Source organism: Lagopus leucura, unplaced genomic scaffold, assembly GCF_019238085.1.
Source record: "Lagopus leucura isolate 7727_CA_CO unplaced genomic scaffold, USGS_WTPT01 Super-Scaffold_1, whole genome shotgun sequence".
NCBI classification, from domain to species: domain Eukaryota; kingdom Metazoa; phylum Chordata; class Aves; order Galliformes; family Phasianidae; genus Lagopus; species Lagopus leucura.
Window position 1 is genome coordinate 20,911,797 of NW_024962250.1, and position 25,476 is coordinate 20,937,272.

General features: G+C 49.7%; 2 protein-coding genes across 9 annotated transcripts; one reads left to right on the plus strand and one right to left on the minus strand.

The window, feature by feature from the left end:
• Positions 1-1,187: 1,187 nt before the first annotated feature.
• LOC122179113 (acetyl-coenzyme A synthetase 2-like, mitochondrial) lies at positions 1,188-12,358 on the plus strand. Its single transcript, XM_042869793.1, has 14 exons — positions 1,188-1,688; positions 3,022-3,118; positions 4,011-4,210; positions 4,542-4,717; positions 5,228-5,380; positions 6,255-6,402; positions 6,599-6,736; positions 6,875-6,967; positions 7,404-7,516; positions 8,015-8,141; positions 8,786-8,913; positions 9,645-9,708; positions 9,957-10,078; positions 10,166-12,358. Exons 1-14 carry the CDS (start codon positions 1,376-1,378, stop codon positions 10,340-10,342), a joined length of 2,049 nt encoding a protein of 682 aa, XP_042725727.1. The 5' UTR covers positions 1,188-1,375; the 3' UTR covers positions 10,343-12,358.
• ABCD4 (ATP binding cassette subfamily D member 4) lies at positions 10,794-24,176 on the minus strand. 8 transcript variants are annotated; one of them, XM_042869812.1, is made up of 19 exons: positions 24,019-24,176; positions 23,796-23,920; positions 23,566-23,693; positions 23,228-23,367; positions 20,654-20,770; positions 20,168-20,293; positions 19,554-19,604; positions 17,170-17,264; positions 16,366-16,487; positions 15,381-15,472; positions 15,125-15,211; positions 14,646-14,851; positions 14,269-14,360; positions 14,098-14,134; positions 13,200-13,249; positions 12,890-12,942; positions 12,462-12,538; positions 11,575-11,690; positions 10,794-11,419 (listed from the first exon to the last, which is right to left on the minus strand). In XM_042869812.1, exons 1-19 carry the CDS (start codon positions 24,063-24,065, stop codon positions 11,327-11,329), a joined length of 1,854 nt encoding a protein of 617 aa, XP_042725746.1. In that variant the 5' UTR covers positions 24,066-24,176; the 3' UTR covers positions 10,794-11,326. The 8 variants fall into 8 exon arrangements, with proteins under 8 accessions (XP_042725746.1, XP_042725739.1, XP_042725752.1 ...); XM_042869805.1 differs by having other exon boundaries at positions 14,646-14,854; positions 24,019-24,175; XM_042869818.1 differs by lacking the exons at positions 23,228-23,367; positions 23,566-23,693 and having other exon boundaries at positions 14,646-14,854; positions 20,168-20,288.
• Positions 24,177-25,476: the final 1,300 nt, after the last annotated feature.

Sequence of the window (25,476 nt, forward strand, 5' to 3'; positions counted from 1 at the left end):
GGCTGATTTTTGCCTCCATTATGTGAGGAAATGCAGGTTTAGCTTGCAGACACCATGTCTCCTTCCCTGCTCACACCTCCAATGACCCCAGCCTACACTGTCATCTTCCCCACATGCACTCGGAGGCCAGTGCCACACACAGTTAAACCCTCTCAGAAAAGACATTTTCCCAAGGTATTTATTGAAGTCAATTTGCCCAGCTCTCCTTCTGAGCCCTGAAGGGAATGACAGCCATGCAGACGCAGCCCTGGCACACGCTGTAATGTGTACATACGTCTCCTCACCGACCCCACGTGTGCACGCAGACCCATGCAGCCAAACCTGCTGTTCTTCACAGCATCTTGTGCTGACATCTCCCTTCTGTCCCAATCAGGCACCATCTTCCCAGAGCTGCTGTTTTAATTCTGTCAGAATTAACTTCTTCCATCCAGTCCCATTTGTCTTTGTCACCCGTTTGTTTGACATGTTAGATTATAGCCCATGGTGTGTAAATAATGTACATACAGTGAGAAAAGAATTCAGTATTGAGGTGTTTGAGATATGGAGCTGTAATAACTTCTAGTCATTCAGAACCTGTGATTTATGTGCCATTTTCTGTAAAGATACAAACAAGAATAAAATTAAACTGGAATATGGTGTGTGAGTCTGGTCACTTTTTCAAGGAAAATGAATTCAGCCAAAGCTGAGAAGGGTGAGGTTTCAGACCTTACCCAGAAATACTTCAGTGAGCTCTAAGCAGCACAAAGAGATGCTGGACCCAAAGGAAAGGAGGGCAGAAGAAAGCTGTAATGAGGCAGGAGCAGCTTCGCTCCACTACACAGGTGCTGGGGATCTCAGAGTGAGGAGATAGGCTGCAGTATTTCACCCAAGCCTGCCTCCTGCTCCACCAAGACCTCAATTAGTGCTGCTACAAGCTGTTCTAAGGCATTTAGAAGAGGTAGAGAGCCCAGCCAGCTTTGTGGAGAAACGGTATGTGCCCAGCAGATGGATGGGGTATCTCATCCAGGTGACAGCTGCAGGAGATAAACCTGGGAAGCAGCTGAGGCAGCCTGGCCCAGCACCTGTTTCCATGGGCAGCCCAAGCGCGCGCTGCAGCTGGCTGCTATCCAGGGAAGGCCAGCAGGACTCAGATTAGCATGAAGGTTATTTTCAGTCAAATAGTTATAAAACCCACCCCTTCCTCCCTGTTTATAGGGATTGGGTTTCTTTCCCTGTGCTGTTCCAGCAGTGAGGAGGTGCACGGGACAAGGGGTGCCCTAGGCTCCCAGAACAGGGGCTCTGCCTGGGTTCCAGCTCCCATAGGGGTGGAACTTGTCAGGACTCTGAGTACATATCTCCTTAGGAAGAGTTGAAACTCATCTGCTGCACTGTGACTATGGCCTGGCTGCTGACTAGGGCTTGCTGCCCCAGAGCTTTTCCATGGGCTTCCAGATGTCTCTATGGGTTGATGAGTGCTCGGTCCTGGAGCCAGGGTCCTCTTACTGCCTACATGCCAGAAGCTGCCTCCTTCCCGGAAGCTCAGGATCACCAGGGCTTGTACAAGACATCGGTGGAACAGGGGGATGCCTTCTGGGGAGCACTGGCAAGGAGTCGGCTCTCCTGGATCACCCCCTTCCACTCTGTCCAGGACTGTGATCTGCAGCAGGGACGGGCTGCCTGGTTCCTGGGAGGGCAGCTCAACGTGGCAGGTGAGGGGACCTGATGCCTCACAGATGGGCTGAGGGTGAACTGGGGAGGGAGGGTGCTTCTTACCCTACCCCGGAGATCGGGGGGGGGGGGGAAGGCCTGCCTGCATGTTGTCTTATGGGAGGGAGCTCTCTGCCTGCTGTGTACTGGGGGAGTCCTTTTGATCTTTAGCCCATGAGAGCCCAGTGACGGCACCAAGCTGTGCCAGGGGAGGTGTGGGATGGATAGCAGAAAGAATTTTATAGACATTGGACTGGGCTGCCCAGGGAAGTCAGGGGACTACTGGGGATATTTAAGAGATGTGTGGATGTGGCACTTAAGGATGTGATTTAGTGGTGAACTTGGTAATGTCAGGCTGATGGCTGGAACTAATGATCTTAAGGGTCTTCTCCAACGTAAGTGATTCTGTGATTGTAAGTGTCTGTAGATACCATCCTGTGAAGTGCTGTGGCCCCAGAAGCAAAACGTGCTAGAGTGATGGAAGTCCCCCAAAAGTCCCATTGGCCCTCTTAGTCATGGGATACTTCTCCTTACTGCAAAAGGGTGCTACCAGAGGAAAAGAAGAGACTGGTGGCACCGTGCTCCTGCTTGCACTGCTGTTGGTTCCAGAGCTCAAAAAAGAGTACAACAAAACTTCCCAAAACTAGGTCTTATGAGGCTTATTTGGGCAGGGGAGCTGGAGATTTTCCTGTTCCCACTCCTGGGCTGGTTGGTTTGCTTCTTTTCCTCCTGCAAAGCTACAAGTGTTCAGGAGAAAAAGGTATTTTTAAATGCAGACAGGCTGCTGGGTCATCCCATGGCTTCAGGAGCAGGTAATCTAAGAAAGGAAAAAACTGAATGTAACAAGGTTTCTAATGAGTATGCTATAGCTGGAGGTGCAAGAAACTTCCTAAAAGAACTGCAGCCAAAGGCTGAATACCTCAGTGCCCCTGGGAGGCCAGTGCTGTACATGAATGGCTCTGCTTTGTCTTGCACTCTGCAATCTTCATACACAGATTTTCTCCACATCCTACATTTGTTATTTAGGAGCATGGCTGCTATAAGGGTAGCCAAATTTCACTGTAGAGGCAGTAGCAAGGGCAGAATGGTGGACAAGTTAATGTTTACCAGGCCTTCTGGGGCCCACAGCTGGCACTATGGATGTGACCTTCAAGGGATTTAAGGCAACTCCTGCACCAAGCTGTGTTAGGTTGTGGTTAAGAATGCTGATAGTGGAGTTCAATGTGCACTGGGAAACTGAGGAGTGCAACAGGCTAAGGTGCCAGCTAGTACCTGCAGAGGCTGTGCTACTGGGAACAGGAAGTTCTGGCAGTGATACTGAGTCATCTTTTCCAGTGAACTGCTTGGACCGACATGTCCATGTAGCCCCAGACAAAGTGGCCTTAATATGGGAGAAGGATGAACCAGGAGAGGAGTTGCGGGTCACATACAGGTCAGTGCATACCTCTGAGCACATGTGAGACATGCACACACGGCAAAGGTCTGCTTCACTGATGTGTGTCCTGCAAGAGGACACAGCATCTCTTCCCATAAGTGGATCACCAGCGTGGCGGCTGCTGACCTGCCTGTGCTACTCTGAGGCATCAGCCTGTCTCCTGGTCATCCCTGTGGGGTCCCTGCCAAGGTTTCTGGTGACTGAGAGATAAATGCTCTACAAGGAAGGCTTGGCTGGCAGGGTTTGCCAACCTCCTTTCATGGAGAGACCTTCTATGAAATGAGTCACTGACAGCCAAGTTCTTGTTTCAGGCAGTGACATTGTCTTGCTCACAGTTTCCTACAGCTGTTCTCACTGGTAGGCAGAGCTCTGGAGGATTTGACCTTCCCACCTATAACTGAGCAAAGGGCCCGTTTTCATTTGCTGGGTGAAGATATCTGACTACTCTTGCAAGCCCCTGGCCTTGCAGGGCAGGGTGTGTCACTCCCATTGTTGTAAGGGCTGGTGAGAAATACCTAGGTTGTCATTGGAGAAGTCAGTAGAGGCGTGATAGACAGGCTGAGCCATAGGGATTGCTAGTGGCCATTACTGGATCCAGGGCTGGCTTCTACTGCTATTAGCGGCAGTGCCAGGCTCTGCACACAGACCCTTCTGGTTAATTTCTTTGCCATAAATAACAGCCTGTCTCTGGTGATGCTCTCCTACTTCCTTCCCACTGCTATTTTGCAGCTGTAAAAGGACTTAGAAGAACTTCCTGCACAGGGCGCTGAAGTGCAGACCTGTGGCTTTAGAGCCTTGGGAGGCTGGGGCACCCCCAGCTCATACGCCTCTGTGCATACGAGGCGGATTTGCAAGAAAGTCCCTAACTATGCATTGCTTCTTTGGGCAGGGAGCTGCTGGAGCTGACATGCCGCCTGAGCAACACCCTGAAACGGCAGGGGGTGAAACGAGGTGACAGGGTGACAATCTACATGCCTCCGTGCCCATTGGCAGTGGCCAGCATGCTGGCATGTGCCCGAATAGGGGCTGTGCATGCTGTGGTGTTTGCTGGGTTCAGTGCAGAGTCCCTGGCAGACAGGATTCGGGATGGTAAGAGCCGATGGGGAATAGGGACACCATCCAGCATTGCCACCTGGGGACACCACTGAGCTTGTTTGTTTGGCAGCTGGGGGCTTAGGGGAATGAGCTTTGCCAAGGTGCAGACTTGATATGGATCAGTGCTGTTGGGGGGGGGGGGAGGGGGGGAGGAGGGGCGTCCTGTTGTGTTGCATGGCCACAGAGCAGGCAGCAGTACTCCAGGAAAATGGCAGGGGGCTCACTGAGTGTCTTTCATCCCATGGGAAGGGTGCTTGGCAGAGTTAGACAGGTGGTGTGCTGTGTGGAGGGGGAACAGGTGCTTACTTATGTGGCTCTTCTGCAGCCCAGTCGGAGACGGTGATCACAGTGAACCAGGGGCTGAGAGGTGGCAAGGTTGTGGAGCTGAAGAAAACAGTGGACCAGGCTGTGAAGCACTGCCCAGGAGTGAAACGTGTCCTTGTGTCCATGAGGACGGACAGCCAGCTTCCCATGACAGCCCTGGATGTTCTGCTGGAGGAGGTGAGGGTCTGCCCAGGGCTCCTGCCACTCCCTTGGGTATTGCTCAGATGTTGGGATCAGGGTAGGGTGGAAGAGTGGATCTTGAAGCAAAGAGGGATCACTGTCCTATAGCAGTGCAGCTGCATGTGAGTTCAGGACTTTCCCAGAAGAAGTAATTGGTAGCTTCCTGCAGCAACTGTACTGTTGGGCAGGCAATGTACAGCCTTTGCTCATCAGCTCTGAAAGCAGTTTGTGCTCAAAAGGATTTCTGGGAGGCCCTTGTGCTGGGCAGAAAAGTAGCTGCGTAAAAATAGCTGCCTCTTACTCAGCAAGTCTGCTCTGATGGAGGAAAGCGTCTGCCAGTTCTGCAAGGCAAGGGAGTTCAGGCACAGAAGGGGAGAGGAGATGCAGAGGAAAGATGAAGTGGTGGCAATGGGTGGTCTGGGTGCCAGAGAAAGGCTTGGGGGCCTGTGAAACAGCTCAGGGAGTCTGTAAGACCCTGAGTGGGGACTGCTGTGCTGACTCTTGCAGGAGATGATGAAGGAGGATGCATACTGTGAGCCAGTTGCCATGGACAGCGAAGACATGTTGTTCCTTCTCTACACATCTGGCAGTACAGGCAAGCCCAAGGGCCTGGTTCATTCCCAGGCTGGCTATCTCCTGTTTGCTGCTCTCACACACAAGGTAATGAATCCTATGCACACAGTGCTCATAAGCCTGCTATTCATAGGCAGTGCAGGGAATAGATGTATCACCTTTTCGCTCCATGAGCTCATCTTTATCCAGAGCAAAGCATGATAGCAGCCTGGCACATCCACATACAAGTAGAGAAGAACAGCAACATGTTCTCCTGCACTGGGACTCCTGAATACATACTCCTCCAAGCTGCCATCTTGGTTTGCCTCTTTTTTACTGCCTCAACCTAGATCAAATCACTGGGTGTGTTGCTCAGCCTTACTGCTGTCCTGGGGTGGAAAAGCAGGGAGCAAGCTGCATGTGCCCATGTTAGCACTCAAGAATGTTGGAAACCATGACACAGGATTGGTGTGAATCCCTGCTTAGGTGAAGGGGACAGACTGTTGCTACTGACAGATTTAAAAACAAACAGACAAAAACAAAACAAAAAAACAGAAAGGGAAGTTTCCATTACAAGCCCTCTGGAGTGCTTGAGGCCCTGGAGAACCCAGCTTCCAGCTGTCCCGTACAAGGAGCTGTCAGCCTGTGCTCCTGGTGCTGAGCAAACAAAATGAAGGATGATGTGCTGCTGCCAGTCTGATGGCATTCAGTTCTGCCCTCCACTGGGCTTGTCTCATTTCCTACTGCTCCAGTTTGCAGCCAACTGTCCTCTGCTTCCTGTGATCCCTCCCCTTGAAGTGTGGAAGGACCATCCTCACACAGAAAGTTCTCCAGTTTTGCTGTTGCAGGATGCTTTATTCAGCCTTGCCTAACATGTTGGGGTGGTGGGAAGGCAGACACTAAAACTGGAGCTTGTGCCCCTTTCTGAGGGGAGGTCCAGGCTCTAGGCTGCACCTCTCACTGTCTCTCCTTCATGTTGCAGTACGTGTTTGACTATCAGGACAGGGATGTCTTTGGCTGTGTGGCAGATATTGGCTGGATCACAGGGCACAGTTACGTTGTCTATGGCCCCCTCTGCAATGGTGGCACCACAGTCCTTTTTGAGAGCACTCCTGTTCATCCCAACCCTGGTGAGTGAGAAGTGTTGTTGGGATGTAGTGCAGCCACCTGCAAGATCTATAGCACGTAAGCGGGCTGGTGGCCTTGGTGCCAGCTCACGTGAGTTAGTTTGGCTGAGGGTCAGAGAACTCTAATTCTCACCTTCTCTCCCTCAGTCTGAAGCTGGGGGATGTGAGCAAGTGATTAGTGGCTATGTTTGTGTTCCAGGACGCTACTGGGAAACAGTGGAGAGGTTAAAAATTAATCAGTTTTATGGGGCACCTACTGCCATCCGCCTGCTCCTGAGATATGGTGATGAATGGGTGAAGAAATATGACCGCTCCTCTCTCAAAGTTCTTGGCTCAGGTGAGCACTGGTGGCATAGGCTGGACTGACAGGAGGTGGAGAACCAACATAGTTTGGGGGTGGCTCTGTGAGCTGCTCCTAGGAAGCTGCAATTTTGACCTTAACCAGGCTCTGTCCTGTTTTCTGATCCCCTTGCAGTGGGTGAACCCATAAACAAGGAGGCATGGGAGTGGTACTTCCGTGTGGTGGGTGAGACACGGTGCCCTGTTGTGGACACATGGTGGCAAACAGGTAAGATGTGTATTGGCCCTGGCTACAGGCATGGCCAGCTTCACTTCTGCCAGGTTTAAAGAGTGACCTGCTGTTTTGTTGGCTAAATAGGAACAATGGTTACTGGCATGGTTGTACAAGCAACCCCTTGAAACAAGGGGTTATGGACACCAAAACATAACCAAGATTTAAACATGATAGAAATTAAACCCAGAGAAACATAGGGGAGATGACCAAAGGGATCTGACCTAAGATGAACTAAATGTGCGGAGAACCTTCCTCAGCTCACTGGCAAACCCTGACCCAGCCTGTAGCTGGCAGGGTACACTGAGATCCAGGGCAAAGGCTGATGTTCAAACAGTACTATCTGGCTTTCCTCTTTCTCTGGCTTTGATATGCATTACACAGGGGTTTTTGTTTTTTTTTTTTTTTTTTTTTTTTTTTTTTTTTTATTCAGAAACAGGAGGCATCTGTATCTCACCCCGTCCTTCTAACCCTGGAGATGAAATCCTTCCAGGCATGGCCATGAGACCTTTTTTTGGCATCAGTCCCTCTGTACTGGATGATAAGGTACATTTATAGCCTTCAGCCCAGCTGCCAGTTCAGCTCATTTTCTTGTGCTTGCCTGTAGCCTGTACTTCTTGGAAAGAGATACGTAAGCACACCATTCTTCTCACCTCTGCTAAATCAGTTCTTTACTGAAAAGGGGTTAATGGTGAAGCTGGTGGCAACCTCTTCCAAGCAGCATGGAAGTGAAGTTGTTTCCTAGTCCTGTGTTCTGACTAGGTGGGCTCTGCTGAGACTTCCTTGCTCAAAACCTGCTGAAGAAGCTGTGAAGGGACAGATAACCTCCCTGGTGGGGCCCTGCAGCCCAGTGCAGTAGGCAGGTGGTTGGAGATGACTGCAGGAAGAGGCTTGGCTTGTCCCTTGGAGCTGGGGCACAGGACTTTCCTCACTGTCTTCCCTGGTATTTCCCCTGTGGGGCTATTATGGCAGTATTGAAAATAAGCAATAGTTGAACAACCTGATTTCTCTCACTGTGGTTACTAAAATGTAACTGTTTTACAGGGAAATGTCCTTTTGGAAAATAATGTCTCTGGAGCCCTTTGCATCTCACAAGCCTGGCCGGGTATGGCTCGAACCATTTATAAAGACCATAAGAGGTTTGTGGAAACCTATCTGGCTCCTTATCCAGGTAAGAAAAATACACAAAGTCCTTGAGGAGGTGCTTGGTGGAGTGTACTTCAGTCTGACTACTAGTTTTCTACATGGGGCAGGACTAGGGAAAGCTGGTTTTGCTGCTTTGCTGTTCCACAGATTTTCAGCAATTCCCCATGATAGAGAGCTCAGCATCACCATGGGAATGGGTCTTTCCCCCCAGCCCCCCTGCCCTGCTATTTGATCCCAGGCTCTTTTAGGACTTTATTTTTCCTTCTGCCTCCTAAATCCTCACTAGCACCTCTTGATGCTTTCCTCCTGCAAATCCTGCCAGCTGCTGATCCTCACCCACAGGCAATGAGAAGGCCTAGGCAAAGGAGATAACCAGCTGCACGAGCACCTGCACAGCATCAAGGTGTTCCTGGCTTGTAGGGACGAGAAAAGTCGATCTTTAGCCAACATACTGCAGAATTAGGGCAAGAGCCTGATGATGGAGCAAGTACCGAGACAGGCAGAAGGCTGACAGTGAAGGTCCCTACCTTCTCCCTTAGCACTTGACAGAAAGGAGTAGAGACCACAAGACCCAGTACTGACAAATAAGTTGTCAAGGAGGGAAAGCTACTGGCTCACAGCTCATTCTAGCTGTAACAAGCAGCTACAGTATGGTTCTGGCCTCTGCAGGGTTCTTCTTCACTGGGGATGGTGTGTATCGCACTAGTGAAGGCTATTACCAGCTGACGGGACGCCTGGATGACATCATTAACATCAGCGGGCACCGGCTGGGCACTGCAGAGGTGGAAGACATTGTGGTAAGAAGAAGTAAAGCTGTCCCAGGGGTGGTGGAGCTGCAGTGGTGGTGCTGAGGAAGGTCTCTGAAACACCAAACCAGAACCGTGGTGCTGCTGGAGCCATTGGGAGCAGTTTTGGACCACTGCTACCTGTGGGAACAACCCTTTCTTCCACTTCCCTGTTCTCCTCCTGACTCAGACTCTTCCTAATGTAAGGCCGCAGGCCTGGCAATGCTGATACCACCTTAGCAAGGGTTAGTTAGGCCTTTTCTTCCCCTTAAGGATGCTCCTGAGTACGTACGCAATAGTTGCATGAAGCCCAGCACTAAGCTTTCCCCTCTGCCAGATCCATTTAATTGGTCTCATTTGGCTTTGAGCTCTGCTGCTCCCATGCTCCATCTCCCTCTCTCTGTAGCAAAGACTGGTAAGTCTCATGCTCTGAGGGGATGAATCCCAAAGTAGCAGCCAAGCACATTTCTTGAAGCAACTATAAGTCAACTATAGCAGCTATATAAAAGTTGTGGGAACTGGTGGAGCAGCCTTGGAGGCACACAAGCGGGACCTTGAAGGTGCAAGCCTAAAGCAGCTGGAGTAGGGGGAGATAAGTTTGCAGAGACCTACTGAAGCAAGGAGAAGATGGGGCAAAGGTCATCAGAGGCCCTTCCTTGTTTCCATGTCACTGCTGACTGCAGTGGAGAGATCAAGAGAATTCCTGGGCAGCAGCTGTGAATTCCACCCCTGTTCTGTTTCAGAACCACCATGTGGCAGTGGCAGAGTCTGCTGTGATCGGCTACTCACATGACATCAAGGGAGAAGGTGAGATGCATGCTTTCCTGAAATGCCACACCAACCCCCACGGCACAGCATATTACTGGGTATCCCCAGCAGTTATCAGAACCTTCATGCAAGGCCAGTTTGGCTTTGTGTAAGGAAATAGTATGACAGCATCTACAGAGATCAGGCTACAAAGCACCTCAGGGCAGGCAGCACAGAGGTACCTTACCCATACAGCCTTGTGGGACCACACTGCACATGGTGGTCTGTAACAGTGGTCCTTCTGCCAGGAGCCTACGTGTTCATTGTGCTGAAGAAGGACAGCAAGTACACGGAGGAAACTCTTGCTGCTGAGCTACAGGAGCTGATCTCCAAGAAGATCGCTAAGTATGCAGTTCCAGAGTACATCCAGGTAACTCCTTCAGGCTGATCAGGACCCACCTCTGCAGCCTGGCTACCCCCTTTCTCTTGGCTATCAACTCTACTCCTCCCTGCTCAGGTCACACGCCGGCTGCCCAAGACGCGCTCTGGGAAGATTATGCGGCGGGTGCTAAGGAAGATTGTTGAGAACAAAGCCAGTGAGCTTGGGGACCTAACCACCCTAGATGACCATGAAGCTGTGCAGCAGATCATAGAGGGACACAAGCACCTTGTGGAGCAGCGGAAGAACTGCTAGTATGGCTCCTCCAGCAGCCACCTCCAGCCCCTTCACTACAGAATTAGGGTCAGGTCCAGAAATGTCACTGAGCAACCGCTGCCCAGTAAGTGCTCAGACTGTACTTCCAGCGCAGTCTGAGAGACCCTCGAGAGTTCTGCCCCCATACACACAAAGGAGACAGGAGAGAACAGGCACAACAGTAAGGAGGGATCGCTGTTTGCTCCCGAAGAAGAGAACCAACATCCTTCCTTCAGGCTCCTTGTGCCTTGCAGTAGCTTTAGAGAAAGCAACTGACCAGCTATAGGTAGGTGTATTATTCCTATCCCTGCTTTGCTCTTAATCACTTTTCTAGTCCAAGAGCACTGTCAATACATAACTCCTCCAGAGCAAAGAGTAAAAGGAAAAAGAGGCAGAAATCTGGTTAACACATACTGGTTCTTCTCCAGAAACATCCTTGGATAGCCGACTCTGGATTTTAATACAAAAATGTTTATTTGTTATTGTGTATCTTAAGCAGATGAGAGCAATGTTCTTTTCTGTACCAGTCTCTTTCTCCTATTACAATGCACCTCCTGCTTGGGGAGCCAGAGGCTCAGAAGCAGATTCTGTGGCACCAGAGGCAGAGGCCCCAGCAAGGCAGAGACAGAAGAACATCAGGTTCTATCCTAGCATCACACTACTGCATCCTTGATGCCATGAGGCAGTGTTGTTATTTTGGTGTGGTTTTGGTTTGTTTTTTCTTTTTTTTTTTTTTTTTTTTTTTTTTTTGGCAACCTAGCAGTCCAATCCCTTCTCTTCTCAGTGGCAGAGAGGAACAAGGAGGCTGGAAGAAGGATAGGACGGACATGCCTGCTCCTGGTATAAGTTTAGACTTAGCCCTATGTCCATCAGCAAATTCCATAATTGGGCTTGCACTAACCAACTGAATCTCTTGCTGAGAGTTCTGCAGCTCTTCTACATGTGTGTAGTTTCTGAAGCTGGCCAGATCAGGAATGTTTTATGTCATTCTTCCCAGGATGGAGGCCGCTTCATCTTCTCACATCGAGTGAGTTCCCATTTTCCCCCTCCATGAAGTTTCAAAATCCAGTTGTGGAACTGCAAATCCAATGCCATAACAAATGTGAGTTGCCTCTGTGAGGGCACGTCCTCCTGTAATGCAGCTCTCTAGCCTTTTGCTTCCCTCTGCTCACCAGAGATGCCCTGATTTCCTCATCTTGCCCCAAGGCATGGAGTGCTGCTCACTATCTCACCTTCTTCAGGCTGGCCCTGTGTCCCACGCTGATCAGAGTCATGCCCAGCTGAAGGCACACACGGTACAGGTCATGTTCCACCTCTTCTGTCAAGGCACTGGTGGCTTCATCTAGCACTGAGAGACAAGTTGTAAGTTCCACACATCTCTCCCCTCCCAGCTTGTCATCATCTTCTGCTGAAAGCATTTCCCATACTAAGTGTAGCTCACCAAGAGTATTTGCAGAAGGCATGTGAGGAGAAGCTTAATGACCTCAATGATGCAGCTGGTGCCAGCTATATGGGAAGGCTCCCCTAAGCCCTCAAGTCCACCCAAACAACACTGGTTGCCTCATTCATCTTCCTTAAAAGCTGCACATTGCTGTACTGCCCTCACCATTGTGATAGCCAAGGTGTTGCCTTCCCAAGACTGCACACCACTGTGCCTGGCCAGGGACCCATATACAGCAGCCATGATGGACTGGGGCAGCTCCCTGTCAGTTAAGGGTAAGTACTACAGACCAGAACAAATGAATTCTATTTATCTCACATAATCTACAGCTTTTAGTTTCCAATCCATGAGTCCCTGCACTGAGCAGTGCTGTAGACTTCAGAAGAAGAGCAGGACTTAAACATGGCTTTTGCTGCTAACATGGCTCTGCTCACCCACATCTACTTTGGCCCGACACCTCTTCCAACAGCCCTCAGCAGCTACTAGCCATTTAAACATGTAAATGAATTAGGAACCACCTGCAACTATGAGCTTCTTTGTTCCATGCTATGCAGATAAACATTTTCACCTCTGAATCCTGTGTGCTATACTACCTAATATCACCATTATGGCCAAGCCTCTGCACCAGCTTTTGTTTATGGCAAAGGTCCTGCCCCTCTTCTATAGTCACTCACTCACCCGCATATCTTGGCTGAAGGTAGAAGAGCCGTGCAAACGAGAGCCTCTGCATCTCACCTGGGGACAGCACATCATACCTGCAGCAGGGCCGAAATAAAAAAGTCTCCCTTAACAAAAACATCTTTTTTGTGAAACAAGTTTATGACTGACGTTGGAGACCCCAGCAAACAACTGCCCCTGTGCTCAGCCCTCCATGTTGGCACTGGCTCTGCACCCCTATGCACAGTCACTTTCCTGAAGAGCAACATGGTTGCTGATGTGGAAATTGATGCTTGGGGCATAATTCCTTCAGCCCCACGTACTGCTTACCACCCACAAGACAAGTGCACACAGAAGATGCTCCTAAGACCAGCAACAACAGGCAACTGCTTAGAAGCTCCCCAACCAGAGGGAACATATAAATTCACACAAACAGTGAGTGGTCTTACCAGTTCCAGTCCACCTGCTTGTCCAGTCCACCAGCCCTTGCCAGCAAATCAGTCTGCAGAGAGCACAGCAGACTTGTGAACACAGCCCCAACCCTGCCAGCCCAGAGGGGACACAGCCCTAAGATTTACCATCTTCTTCCTTCTACCCTTTCTTCTCCAACTTGAACTGCTCTGCCTGTTCCCAGGACAGTCCCATCTCAGCTACAGACCATTCCCCGCCTGTGTCCAGCATGTGCTGCCACAATACCTCATTCCTTCTTCCCTCTCAGTAGCACCGGTCAAGAAGGCAGCAATGCCACCAGGGACTCACCAGCCCTGCCAGCTCCAGGAATTGCACAATTCTCTCATCATCCGCAGATCCTAGGGGAGAAAGCATGTAAGTACAGGAAACATGTTGGAGACCATTGCTACAAGGAGGAATTGGTCAGACTAAAGGGAAGGTTTAGAGAAGCTCCTGAGGTCCAGCATAGCTGACTCAACCACTTAACTGTATCAAGTCCTGAGCTTTGGCACACAGAGGGCTCCCAAAGACTGATCCACCTTAAGCTATGTCTGTGAGCAGCACACCAGAATATGGCTGGGCTCCACAGACAGACCTGAGGCTTGGCACAGATAGACAGACAAGGGTCTAGGCTTCACTCTGACAGAAACTTAAACTTGGACATCTGTAAGATGTGGCAGCTTAAAATTGGAGGTGTGATTTGGCTTGGGAAGCGGGCAGGGAAGATAAAGGATCCACATGGTCTGACCTCGACAGCGTGTAAGGTCATGAGACCTCAGCTGAAAAAGAGGAACAGTGAAAGCCAGAGGTGTATGGAAAATAAGGATAAAGTGTATGGAAAAATGGATAAAAGTAAAACTGGCTTCCAAAGAGCAGGCTATACCAGACAGATCAGATGTATTCTAGCAGCATGTTTAGAAATCAGCAGGGTGCCTGAACATGTATCATATATGTCACAGTACAATATGCAGAGTACTGCCAACCTGTCCTCACTGTATAAAGAGATTGTATTCTCCTCAAAAGAGGAAGAATGCAAACCCAATCCAAAGCTATAGGAAAGTTAATATTCCAGGGAAAAGCAGAGTGCAACGAAACTGAAACAGAGCATTCCTGGTGCGGTACTGTAGAGGAGAAGCTACACTGGGTACAGAATACAGAGCTGAAACCACAAGGATTAACAGCTTTAATGAGTTTCCTGTTAATGTACCTGAAACTGGATAGATCTCCTTCAGAGGATAAATCACCTGTTTTAACGAATAAAAAGAGGTTGTGTTAGAGGGAGCTGGACACAGTCCATCAGGGACAAAATGACGGTGGCACAAGCTCAGAGGCAGCAGGGCTGGGGCCAGCTGTCCCATGGAACAGACCCGGGGCTCACCTGCTCACGCAAGCTGCCATCAGTGAAGAATGGCCTCTGCGGCAGGAACACCACTCCTCGGGGGCCAAAGCAGGTCAGCATCTGGATATTCCCTGCACAGAGACACACTCACGTCAAGCTCGCAGCACCTGCTTGCAACTACCTGCCACTGCTGTGGAATAACAAATGTCAAGAAAAGGTGGATTTCCAAAACAGAGCAAAGCAATGAGAGCCAGAGCATAGTCTGTGATTCAGAAAAGGAGCAGCTCAAATGCATCAGTGACACATTCACCAATGCAAATGGCATTGGCCTCACGACTTCTCACTGCCAACTTTTAAACTCAGCTAGGACAGACTTAATTGATGAAGAGAAGGCTATGGCAACTTGCAGTCTTTACCCTGTGTGCTCTCCCAAAGTCCCCCGAGGACCCTCAGGAGAGATGTCTTCCCTGTGCCAGTATTCCCCATGATCATCATGCTGTCTCCTTGTGAGATCCTGAGGCTCAGGTCCTTGATGAGTAGCTTGCCAGAGGATGGCACTGAGAGCGTCACTTGCTCCAGAAGGAAAGCTGTGTCCCTTGGCTCCGAGTCCTCCCCAGAGTCACTGCTGGACCACCACAAAGACAAAGAGATCTGGGGGTAAGTGACAGTGCTGAGGCTGGTAAAGACCAGGAACCTTCCCATGCACCTTAGACATCCTGCACCTCTGTAACATTAGCCTTGCCACACACATCCCAGGTTACAGTGAACACTGTGCTGCTAGTTCCAATCAACTGCAGGCAACAGGCTGCAACTCCAAGGGTCACCTCCACCCAGTGACAGCCCCACATGCTGGCATGTAAGCTGCAAGCCAACATGCTGCTGAGGGTAGACTCACCTGTCTGAGTCCCAGTCTTTGGCTTCTGAGTACCTTTCATTTTCTCTTCTGCCAAGGCTCAGCAAGGTCTCCTGCAGTTCACCAATCCTAGACAAACAAGAAGTTCCACGAATGCCAGGGGCAATTCCAAAACTCCTCACTGCCAACCTTGTCCATAGTCACTCAAAAGCGTTTCCTACGTATTTAGCAAAGACCTGGGCACAGTCATATCTCACACTCACCTCTCTTGCAGAGACCTGCCAACACAGAAGCTCACCTGTGTGTGTAGCCAGCAACGTCGGTCACAGTGCTGGAGAGATCTATAAGCTGGCTGAAGCAGCTGATGAGGTAGATGGAAACAAAGGCATTCTGAGGAAAAAAAAAAAAAAAAAAATCCAACAACAAAGCAAGGATCAGCACTGACATGGGAAGCTTGCCCCCTCTCCTATGGTTGCAAGAAAATGGCTAAAAAGATCAGCTGGGTCAGCAATCCTAGAAGGATGAAGGGGAGTGAAGGAGAAAATGGCTACATTCAGACAGAACAGGGCTTCCCTGCTCCGTACAGCAGTTCCAGCTAGAGGCTACACCTCCTGCCATTCAGGAATGGTGTCTGCAAAGTGTCTGTAAACTCATCCTGTCTGAGTTACACAGACCCATGCCACCAGCCATGCCCTAGCATGCTACATGGTTCAGAGCTGGCTGTTTCAGCCTGCAGTGCTCATTTAGCTATTTTTATTTCTGTATTCTCCATCACAAGCCAGTTTTGAGTATCTAGAAACAACTCAGGCTGGGAAGGCTCCTCTCCAGCAGCCTAGTGGGTGAACACAAGAAAGCTCAGACTCAAAACTGGCCATGGACAGCAGCCACGGACATAACCCAGATCTGCAGCACTCTGTGGGCCTAGCACCAAAAACCCAAACGTTCTGATCTCCCTTTTTACATACAGAAGTATGAGTTAGGTAGCACTTTCACCCCCAGTTTAGTCACACGCAAGCTCCTATTCTATGTCACCATGAGCAGGATCAGTCTATCCTCAAGGTCACTTGCTGCAACTTAGTCAGCCCCCGTGCCACCAACCCAATGCAAAACTTCCATCCTCAGTGCCTGCTCACCCTCCACAACAGGGTTTAGCCACATGAAATCAAACATAAGCCTTAGTGTTGGCTCACCTCTGGCATTGGGGATCCCCGTACAGTTAGTAAGCACAACCCACACAGCACAATTCAACCCCTGCCCAGTGTGGAATATGATCTGTAGCTCACCTTGCTGACCAAGGAACTGAGTTCTGTTGGACTCAGGTCACCATAGACCCCAGAAAAGATAGGAATGGCAATGATCACGTAACTCAGGATGCTACCCAGGTAGTCAAAGGTGTTGATGCCAACTGGGCAGAAGCACATGGAGAGGAGACAGTGAGTTGGAGTGGGAACCTCTCTCCCACCAGTCCCCAGTGCAACCCATAAGCCCACTCAAAAGGAAGACCCAGATCCTGTCTCAGCCTTTCAAAATGCACCTGGGCATAAAAACCCATCTTACAGGACAGCACAAGCACTGGATGAAAAGAGCACCTTGGGACAGGCCCCAGAGTGGAGAAACATCACTCAGACACAGCTTGGAAACCACCAGGGTGCAAAAACCACTTTTTCTGCTTGTTTTTGCTCTTTAGAGGACTGGCTGGCTCTAGAGAAACAGGAAAAAGGGCAAAAAGGAAGTTCTGGGCTGAGATGCTTGGCTATGAGGTCTACTTTGCAGCATACAAGTAGAAAGACTTAAGCTGCCAAAAGTACCACAGAAACAACTGTGCTCAGGGTTCTCCCTCTCTCGTTCTGCTCAGAAGCTCATCATGCAGGAGAAATGAAGAAGAGCTGTCTTGACACTACTTAGTCCCCCAAACCTAGAGCCAGTGACAATGAGAGGAGGAAGATTTTTAGGAGGCAATTATAAAGGGACAAGCTTTATAGGAAAGAAATCCTACAGCTTCCAACCACATACACAGAGTCTTCTCCTTCCCCATAACCTAAGAGCTACCATAAGCTCCAGCTCACCACCCAAGGTCCCCCACTCACTGTAGAGCCACAGCTCCTTGCCTATCAGCTCCCTCTGGGTCTGCAGCAGGCTCTGCAGCCTGCGGTCAGTGCGCATGTGCTCCACTCGCCCGGCCCTGTAAAATAAGATTGCACCATCACTTCTGGGAGCGCCCCAACAGGTTGGAGCTGAGGCCTGAGGATGGCCTGTCACTGCAGTCTCCAAGGTTTTTGTTGAGATGGAACCGAACACTCATAAGCTCCTTCCTGAAGATGTCTTCACCAACTCTGACTGAAACAAGCAGCCCTGCAGGTCTCTTCCAGAGACCATAGATATTTCTGTCCCATACTGAAGGAGGTGAGACAGTGCTTTACACCGTCAGTGAGACGTATGAGCCTTGAGCAAAGCACTTCCAAGGTTACACGCACTTTCGGAGCAAAGCCTGGTTGGAAGAGCAGGACAGTACTGCTACATATCTGGAGACAGAAAGCAGAGGGCAGAGGCAAATCCAGGAGCTGACAGCAAGCCAACAGTACAGGTGACCCCAGCCTCCAAGCCCTCCCTTTCCCAGGAGCTTCCTAAAAGCATCCCCCACAACCTGAGCTAGTGGCAAAGTTCCTATTCCCTTGCTGCCTGCACTGCCAGCAGCCCTGCACTCCCAGAGCAGGCAGCAAGGAGGCACAGCCTGGCTCTAACTCACTGCCTTAGCAAAGTATGGAGGCTCCTTCTAATTTGCAAGGCTTGGGCTGCCCTCAGGTGGCAAAATGCAGATAGAGCTCTGTGTTTCACTCCAGACGAATTGAACGTTCAGCAAAGACACAGGGAGTTAAAATCTGGGGACCATAACTTGTGTCTCAAGTGCACAACCAGTGTTTGGTAGCTATTATTTCTTCACAGATATGGAGAGGTTGTTGTATTTGTTTCAGTTTCTTTTCCCATTCACTTTCAAAGTTTGCCAGAAGTCAAGAAACAAAAAACAACAACAATAAAAAATGGTGACAGTGATCAGTTTTTGTTTTTCCTTCATCAAAACAATCAGTGGTCCAGCAGGTACAAGAGGACAAGATTTAACAGCTTCTAAAGACTAGGGAAGCCTGGCAATTAAACAAGCCACTCACCACACACCCTCCTTTTGCAGGATTCTGAGAATGTATCCTCCTAAAAATTTCCTTTGTTTTTAGTTAAGATTCATACCATGAAAATGTCTGGTTTAGGGTAATTCAATTAAACTCCAGTTTCCCAACAAACGGATTTTTTTCTATCTATGAAGTAAGACACACAATTTTCTAGTTTGATAATTCATTTTCCATTTAGAAATAGAATGAAAAACAAAGTTGTGAGGAACGGTACTGCAGCTTAAGTAAGGGATGTAACTAGAGGTTGTTCTTGATTAAGAAGAACTAGCATCAACTATTAAGAACAAACTATCCACAAAAAATAATTCCGATTGCCAATGCAAAACAAGATTGATGTTATTTAAATCAAGGTTTCACGCTAATTTTTACAAAATCAGTGACTTTGAATCAAAGCACCTTGGTGATCACTGTAACAGTTGAAATGCTCAGTCACAACAGCATGAACAAGCAAATGAATATCAGTCAGGAAAGTCCATAGATAGGGTAGTCTCTGCTTTCTTAAATTCCTGGAAGAAGTGTGATTGCACAACAGGCAGGACAAAGGCACATGACAAGAGTTGAGCAATGACCTCCTTTCACTGACCTGGCACCCCAACACACATTCCAGAAAAACTGTGGCCCTTTTGCTGGGTTTTAGCCATGTCTGTGAAACACCCTAAAGGCTCCAAGCAGCAGCTCAATACACTGCAGGGCATCCCAATGTGCGAAGGTGCTGCTGGGATGCCAACCACATGCACAGCTCTGGAAACTGTGATTCTAGTTTACAGCCAGATGTAAATGGCATCAAGCAAATTCAGAGAACAGCAGTACTGTACTGGGAGGGTCAGGGCACAAGCTGATCTACAAAAGCAAGAAGAGGTAACAAAGCAAGGCAAAAATCTCGCACACCCACAAAAGACATGCAGGTTAGCAGGAACAGGATGGGACCAGAAGCAATCTGCAAAAAGTCCCCCAAGAGAACCTCCTGACAAGATGCAATGAAACCTCAAAAAATCTTTCAGATTGTAAGGATCACAGCAAAACATCAAGAATAGTCTCCAAGACCGCACCAAATCTGTGTCGGGCCCACTGTTAGACAGTAGGCAGACAGAACTAGTCACCTGCAGCTGCTGTGAAGCATTTCTGCAAACTGCACAGAATGCAAAGGAAAACACTGTATTGGGGAGCAAATGATCCACAATCCTGCACCTGCAGCAGGATGGAGGGGACAGAAAGCACAGACTGCAGCAGTTCTGGGGTACAAGCGCACACTGAAGATGCCCCAAGTTGGCAGGATTTCTTCTACTTACCTATAGAAAGCAGCTGGCTCTGCATTGACACGAATCTGCATGTGCTTGAACCTGAACAATCCATAAAACATCATCAGGATCATGCATAAGTGTCCAGTGAACTATGTAGCCATCAGTCTTGCTAGATGTGCTCATCTTGCACCTGTCAGAGCAATGACCTGAGGCATCTCCCACCACAGATATTCGACAGGCTCAAGAAGGCACTGAAAAACAAGCCTTGGCACAAGGTGACATCATTCTGGGACAGCTGAGCAGCACATTTGTTTGGTATTCTGCTCACTGTGCCTGTCTTAGCCCTAAGGCAACCCTTCCCCCTTGGGCAATTTTCTTCAGCACATCCACAGCATTAACAGAGGAGACAGGTGGTAGCAACCAGGAGACTGTACCAAGGACACTACCTGACATGATACAGAGCACCAAAAACGGTGGCTGAAGCTTAGAACACTGATTTTATGGCAGCCCTGAGCAGGTAGGTCTCTATCAGCTGGGGAGAAGCTGACAACAAGTCATGGACAAGAGAAATAGCTGCAAGCATAGCACTGAACAGGCATTACAATGCAGCTCTCATAGGAGCTGCCAAAAAGCAGTGAAAATGCTACTCTTCTGTGACTCACCTAAAATCCCCCTCCAGCTTTTCCTGCTGCACAAGTTTAGACACAATTGGGCTCATCAACATCTTGTTAATGATTGTCCCAATGACGAAATACCCGAAGATGCTCACAGGGCCTAGCCAGCCTGTGCTACAGAGGAGAAGAAAGAGAGGTCAGATAACACACCAAGCAAAAGGAAATTCCAGCACCCCTGGGCTTAAGCAGTCAGAGCCCTCACCTCTCACCTCTCTTTGCCTTCACAGTGGTTTAGGGGCCACTACTGCACACTCCAGCATCCCCAAGGCAGAAGTCCTTTTGGAGTGCAGAGACCCTTCACACACACGTGAGAGCACCCCCAGATTTGCAGCAGCAGTTATAACACAGAATCAGAATCACCAAGGTTGGAAAAGACCTCCAAGATCATCCAGTCAAACCATCCAATCATTGGTACCAAGATCCAAATAAGAGCATAAGAAAGAGGTGGGGAAGCAGGGCTGGATGGGTCCTTACCTGTGAAAGCACTGGTATGTGTAGTATGCCAGTGTGAAGGGAGAGATGACGAGTTTGCTGGCCATGGAGCTGAGTTGCCTGCAGAACCTCTCCACATCCTGGCTGATCCGCTGGTCCCTGCTCAACACAGAGAGGTACTGTTAAAGCCCTCAAGACAAAACAAGTCAGTGCAGGGCACAGTAACTCCCTACCAGGGAATATGCCAGGCTGTTTCACTACCTGAACTTAGGATAGAGGGAATGAAAACAACTCTGCATGGGAGGGACCTGTAGCCTGACTCCAATTGCCCCACAGGGAGACTACCTCCATGACTCAGTATGGCCCGAGGGCTTTCCTGACACCCAGGAAGAGCAGTTCTTGTTATCTCCACCTCCATCCTTCTATTAACCCCTTGTTCCACCTTCTGCAACACTGTCCACTCTGTGCTTATGGTCTCTGCATGCCCATTCACTACTTCCTGGTCCTTCACTTGTACTACCAAAAACATCAACTCTTCCTCAAACCTTCTGTCCTGGTGCCCCATATCAAATACCAGAGCTACTGGGACTGGTTAGAGCACAGCACAGGCTTTCAAAAGCTATTAGGGATTTGTTAAGTCCACCACAGAAACCACCCCTGAGTCAGTAGCTGGTCCCTTTGCTACAAAGAAGAAAGTGCTTTCACCCATCCCCACCCCACAAGGGCAGGCAGTAGCACACCAAGCCTCCTCCCCCTGTGTTGGCAACAGACCCCCAGGTCCCATCTGCCTCACTGCTGAGCAAAAGATGAGCTTGGGGTAACTTGAAAGGATTTTAGCATATTTACTCCCTCAGTGCCTGATGCGTCCAAAGAACATGGGTAAGGGCTTCAGTCTCCGACCCCCTAAGCACAAGCAGAAAGGTGATGACTGTGAATGCTGTAGCCCAGAACAAAGAGCAGGGCTGGAATCCTGCTACAGCCATTAGTGCAGATACAGACACAATGACATTCATCTCTAATAGCTTTTGTTGATCTGCAACAGCAATCAATTCAGTTTTGGGCCAGCTTCCATTCTGACATTAAAGTCATATTTTTTCCCTTTTTAAGACTGTAATTGTTACCATTATGTTACAATTTAACTCATGCAATAGACTCATGGCAGGAAATTACTTTTTACAAACTATTAAGCAACATGCATTGAAGACACAAACATCAACCTAAATGCCCTGCTAGGTACCACAAATATTTGTATGCCACTCAAAGCTCAGATTTCATTCCTTCCGGATGGGAAAGAAGAATGACAGAATGCATCTAACAATTAGTTTGGTCTGTGCTGTACACTGGAAAGTATCACTTCATTGTCTAGTTCATTCCCTAACTACCTGGTGCATGGAAAAAATTCTCATCACAACAGCAACATAAAGAGTATTTTTGTAGTGGCATCAAAAAAGATGCTAAACAGTAAAACTGGATGTTTGAGTACAAAACGATGTTAAAGAAAAATGCTCTCCAACAGTCCCACACTTTTAATCTGCTGAGGTCAGGAGAGCTGCCTCTATCGCTCTGGAGCAGATAGACTCGGTTATCTCATGCATTTCACCGCACAATGTGAACACACTCCTTAGTTAAAAATAAACTTGTGCAGTACAGTCATGTGATGAGGGGCCTCTGCCCTTTCCTTCCCTCATCCAAAAGAAATGATGGGTATGCAGGACTTTTTAACCATAGCCAATGTGCTATCCTGCCTGGGAAACATCGTGCATCTTGGTGACAAGGAAAAAACAACACCTCTCTTTCACATGATGTCTAATGCAGGCTCTTTAACTCTTCAAACTGTGTAACTGTGACAGCAGTGCCCTGTGTATGAGGACAGGCTGAACAGCCACAGTCAGCATGCTGTTCCACGGAAGGGAGACGTCTGACTTGCCTGCACAGCCTGATTAAAAGAGCAGCTCTGCAGTAACCAGGGTGGTGCAAAAAGCAAAATTTCTACTTGCTGCAGCTGTGCCAGAGGTTGCTACAAAGGGACTAAAAGAGGATCTAAGTGCAGACTGGATAAACCATGAGGAACCGAATACTTTTCCTTCTCCCATATTTCAATTCAGTCCTGACATTTCCTTCCTAGGAACAGGGAAGAGGAAATACAGAATCAAAACAAAGCCTCCCTGGGATGTGACTCAAAAGCACTAATAACTGTACTCAGCTGGAGACTCTGGTGGTTAAAGTCCAAACTGAATGACAGAGACTGTCCCAAGCGCACTGGCTGCATGAGGCAGTTCTCTGCCTCCAGCCAGGCACTGTGCTACTTCACATCAAGTGCCAAGTGCTGATTTTGCAGTGTGGTTTATAGCAGCACTAGAATCCTGTTCTGATGGTCCTCCATTTTTCTTGCAACAGAAACCTCCTGCATACAAAACCGTTAAGATGAGCAGTGATAGGGCAGTGATAGGGGACTCTATCACCTCCGACCTGAGGCAGATGAGGGTGTCTGTGTCTAGGCCAAAAAAGTTCCTACAGCTTAAACCTCTACCCAGAGATACAGAGAGGTCAGAAAAAGGTGAAGAACAGTTCAGGAGAAGCCAAGCAAGAAGCTGAAAGAAGCTGCAGGCAGCCTACGGGTTATCGATGTCCTCGTGCAGAATGTGCAGGCTGTAGTAAACTTGGCCCTGGAAGTAGCAGTTGTGCAGGTATTCAGTGAGAGATTTCCTCCAGCTCACATACAGCAGGTTGCAGATAAACTGGTCGAAGCTTTTTAGCTGGAACAAGGGCAAGGAGACAGATGGGATGAGCCAGCAGAACGAACATTTCCCAAAACAAAACAGGAATTAGCAGTCTGTAGCAGTGACTGTGTAGCTACTCAACAAGCTAGGGCAGGCTTAGATCCTCCATCAAGGTTACCCAACATTTATCACTGCAGGAGTAATTGGAGCGAGTGAGCTCCCGCCCTGTCTTACCGTGGAGTTCACTACAATCATGGTCAGAGCGATGGCGGTCAGCGCTTGGAATCCAGAGAAGTCCTTGTTCCCCAGCACCTCGTAGTACTGGCTGGGGATCACACCGACCTGATAGATAACCAGCTGCTCTGCAGGACAGAGGAACGCGCGGAAGGGAAGGGCTCATCGCAATGGGAAGGCAGAAGGAGAGCCAGGAGCACGAAACCCCCAGCTCCCCGCTCCAGGCTTACCCAGCACGGCCACGCCGAGCAGCGTCAGGAACATCAGCGCGTTAGGGGAGGGCCATTTGGGAAACAGCACGGCCTGGATCCTCAGGAAGCGCCGCACGAACAGCAGGTCGAGCCGGGGCCGGGGCCTGGCAGGGGGCAGAGAAGCGGCAGGGCCGGCCGTGAGCTCGGCACCCGCTCGGCACCCCTTCGGCACCCCCTCGGCACCCGCCCCGCTCCGCCTCACCGGCCGCCGGCCCCGGCGCCCCGAATTCGGGCGCCGTCTCCCTCCATACTCTCTCGGCCCGTCTCCGAGCGCCGCGTCACGCGTGTGCACGAATATTTACGACCTGGTGAATATTCACGAGCTCGACACGCAGCCCAGCAGTCCGCTGCCGGCCGCGCCCGCACCACAGAGCGGCGCAGCGCCGGCCCGCCCCACCGGCATGGCGGCCGGGAGCGCCTCCTTGCGAGGCGGAATGGTCGGGCTCCGGTCGGGCTGCCCTCCCCGAGCCGCTCGCAGCCCCTGCTCCCTCGTCCCTGCGCCAGGTGCTTCCAGCACAATGCAGAAGTTTACGGCGCCTCAATCCGTAGCCAAAGGTGCAGCCCTTAAACAACTCCCGCTCTTATCTTCCCCTGGGTTCCCCCACCGCAGGAGCTCTCGGTGCTATCGGCCCTGCCTCAAAGCTGGTCTCACAGTGACTGAATTTTATTCCATGCAGGCTGCTTTGCAGTCAGTCATTGCTCCGAGGTGATGGCTGCTCACAGCAATCCTCTCACGGCACATTATGGAGGCTGGGTCCTCTGCCACTTCATGGCGGGGCTCTCTGCTCCCCATCCCCGCCTGCCCACAACGTGCCTTCCCAGCACCAAGGCATGCAGGGGACTGTACTCAGAGATGTGCCCAAACTCTTCCTCTCACTCTCTGTACTTTGTCAAGGGGTTTCCTGGGACCTCCCTGAGGCAGCCAAGATAAAGCACTAAGGAGCAGTGCATCCTGCAGCACTCCACCCCCATACTCCAAGCATTATTTACATCTTTTACAGCACTGCTTCTGCCTCCCACCTTTCTCCCAGAACCAGTGTGGTCTTCCAGCACCCACTTTCCCCACGGTGTTGGCTTTCCATATCCATCCGTGCCTGGGGCCTCCTAAGACAAACGGGAGTTGCTGTTGAGCACTGGAACAAACGCGGAACAGCAGTCTCAACTCATTGCTTGTTTTTCCTCAGCTTGCCCATCCCAGATCTTTCCTTTCTTGTGTGGTTTTCTGCAATGGTTCATAGTGAGGTACTCCCAAAAGGATGTCATTTTCCTGGTCTTTCCAGAACTGTATCTCCTGTTTCCTGCTCATTTAGTCTCCAGCCTCTTCATGTGTGCCTATATGAGCTCGCAGCTTCTTCAGTTTGCTATCACCTGCAAGCTTTAGCCCCACCTCTAACCAGTAGTAAGTTAGGGGCTTTTGGATAGGTATAATGCTGTCTCTCATCCTGAGCTTCAGCTCAGGGCATGAACTAAAACAGTTGTTTTTTCAGCCACCTGATCTGACCAGCAGTCACTCACTCTCCTCTCCTCCTAGAAATAGGAGGGTGGGGATGGAGAGCTTGAGGGGGCCAGGCTCAGTGTGGCTGAAGCTACCCTGGAGCCATACTGTTAGCTCCTGCTGTGCTATCTTAATGGTTCTGCTTTTGCCTCCATGCTCCATGCC